This window comes from Mus caroli, chromosome 1 (assembly GCF_900094665.2).
Source record: "Mus caroli chromosome 1, CAROLI_EIJ_v1.1, whole genome shotgun sequence".
NCBI lineage: Eukaryota > Metazoa > Chordata > Mammalia > Rodentia > Muridae > Mus > Mus caroli.
In genome coordinates, this window is record NC_034570.1 from 177162298 (window position 1) to 177164752 (window position 2455).

Sequence of the window (2455 nt, forward strand, 5' to 3'; positions counted from 1 at the left end):
CCTCTCAACATCCTGTAGTTCAGTAACTGAGTCAGCCGGTACCAGGGGTGTGGGTTCAGCAAGCACCACAGAGAACCACCACACACCTCTCAACAGCCTGTAGGAAAGCTGAACCCTGAAAGTAGGGTAGGCATTGGACAGCACCTCCCACTTCCATCTTTATCACCGAGGGTGACAAAGGCCTGGCTATTTAAAGGAGGCTGAGGGGAAAGCAGAGAAACACAGCAGAGAAGCCAGGCCAGCACCAGCCAGGGAAGAATGGAAGAGGCGTGGTGGCAGGATGATGATGATAGTGATGATAGGACATCTTCCTCTTACCTCACTGTTAGGCTAAAGTTGAGAGCATCAGGGGCTAGGGAAGAGTAAATCTGTACTAACAGGAACTCGGCCTTTAACCTAAAATCATTTACACACCACAACTATACCATTTTCCTATAGAGCGTAGCATGTTTGTGAAGAGGAAAAGACCAAAAGCTGTTTTTCCAGCCTGCGAGTTGGGGCTGGGAGAGATGGCACAAAGGACTGCTGCTTTAATCCTTTTAGGAAACAATTCACTGGGTGTGCATTTGATCTCTAAATACTTTGCTTTAAAATAACCCACAGCAGAAAAGATAACTTGGCCAGGCTGTCAGTGGAGCTATCATTGAAAGTTTGCTCCCAACTGGTAGATGGTCCAGTGTTAGCACACTAACACTAGTGAGGTGTCCCTTCTCATGGCAGTGTGGGTTCTGGCCTGCCGGGGAACATCACCAGCCATGACCTGGAGATGTGCTAAAGGAGATAAAGACAAGCCACTCCTGTGGAGGCTGGTCACTCCCACCTGCCTGCCCCAGTCTTTATAAAGATGCTGTTCTTGGAATACTAGAGGTACTTGTAGTCACTAGTATTCTTTATAGTTGTGTTGTCAGCATCTTCAATGTCCACTCCTACATATTTGCTGTGCTACTGGAGCACTGGGTATGCAGCTGATGAGCACCCCAGGGACAAATGTGCTGAGAATCTGTGAAGGGTCATGGGAAAGAGCTGGGCTTGGTGGCAGAACTAGAAGATTTAACTACGCTACCGCTGTGGATTCAGGGTTGTGGAACTTGTTCTGACCCGCTACCATGATTGCTTAGCTGTGAAAGGAATGGATCCAAAGTACAAAGTCTGTGATTCAGACTGGGATTTTTTTTTTTTTGTCTTAATCCTGAGTGCAGAGCTGCAGAATAGGATATTCTTGTATTTTCAACTCTTTTTTAAATAACTCCAATAATCAAAAGTCATAATTTGGCATAATGATGCTATAATTAAGTTGTGGCAAATGATAGCATTTGTAGATTTTATAACCAGAATTGATTTGTAAAATGAACACAGTCCCAGCAGTTTATGTTAACATAATTAAATGGAAATGTAATTCTAACTCCGTTTGCTTATTAAATTGAAAATTACTGGGTTATGAGCACTCTTATATTCCTGTCAAAATTGGTGTAAGTCTAGAATTACATGAAATACCCATTAAAATAAAGCATATTTAAGGTTCTGTTGAGAGTGTGAACAAATTCCTTAAAGCATATGCTGACTGTTCATTGGAGAGCAAGTGCTTCCGAGGAAGGGCCAGCTCACCACTCTTCTTCTCTCCACAGCCACTGGTTTAACCCTGGGGCTAGGACAGAGCACGGCCAGGTAAGGGACCATCTCCTTCAATGTGTCTGTCTCCTTTGGGATAGTAAGTCAGCACAGAGAGAGCAGCTTAATTTCAAAGGACTCAGTTGTGCTGGGGCTTAATACTGACCTCAGCCTGCATCTGAGACTCATCCCACCGCCACTGTCCCAAGTCACGCAGGTAGCCACTGTGGACTGGGTCACATGGAGGACTTTCCTAGGAAATCCTGGGTCTGACTGTGCATGCCTGTGTAACCCTGTGCTTGGGACAGTAAGATGGAAGGATCAGGAGTTCAGCGTCCCCATCCATGCAGTGGGCTAGCCCATGGGGCTAGCCTGGTCGGCAGGAGAAATTGCCTCAAAAATCCAAGTCACCAAGTAAAACCATGAAGATCCGGCAGCGCGGGCTGTTACTGAGATGGGGGGCAGGCAGTCATTTTTTATGAGATTTGGCCTATTGCAGGTATGTGTGTGTTTTGAAATGGCTGTTTGATGTACATGAGTAGCTGGGCTGGCAGAAACTGGGTGTTCTACCTTGCTCTTAATTGTCTCCTTAAAACATGCTAATAGTATTTAGAGTTAGATCACGGTAAACCTAGAGACTTACAGTTTAGTGTTTGACTCCTTGAGAGGGCTTTCTTTCTTTTCAATGATCGAGTTATGTTTTAGTCATATGATCCATAAAGAAGCCACTGTCTGAAAGTTGACAGGACCCTGAGGGGCCAGGGCTGGGAGAGGAGAGCTTACATGGCATGAGAGCCCTCAGAGGCCCTGGGCTCAGCTCTGCAGCAGTAGAGAGAGAGAGAGAGAG

At 45.7% G+C, this 2455-nt stretch overlaps 1 protein-coding gene across 4 annotated transcripts in view; it reads left to right on the forward strand.

Moving 5' to 3' along the window:
• The window catches only part of Gpatch2 (G-patch domain containing 2), a 138125-nt gene that overhangs the window by 104555 nt on the left and 31115 nt on the right, over nucleotides 1-2455 (forward strand). For all 4 annotated transcript variants that reach the window (XM_021158335.2, XM_029478561.1, XM_021158322.2 and 1 more), the window contains one exon: nucleotides 1626-1665. In XM_021158335.2, the coding sequence (XP_021013994.2) occupies nucleotides 1626-1665 (40 nt within the window). The remainder of the gene's footprint in view (nucleotides 1-1625; nucleotides 1666-2455) is intronic.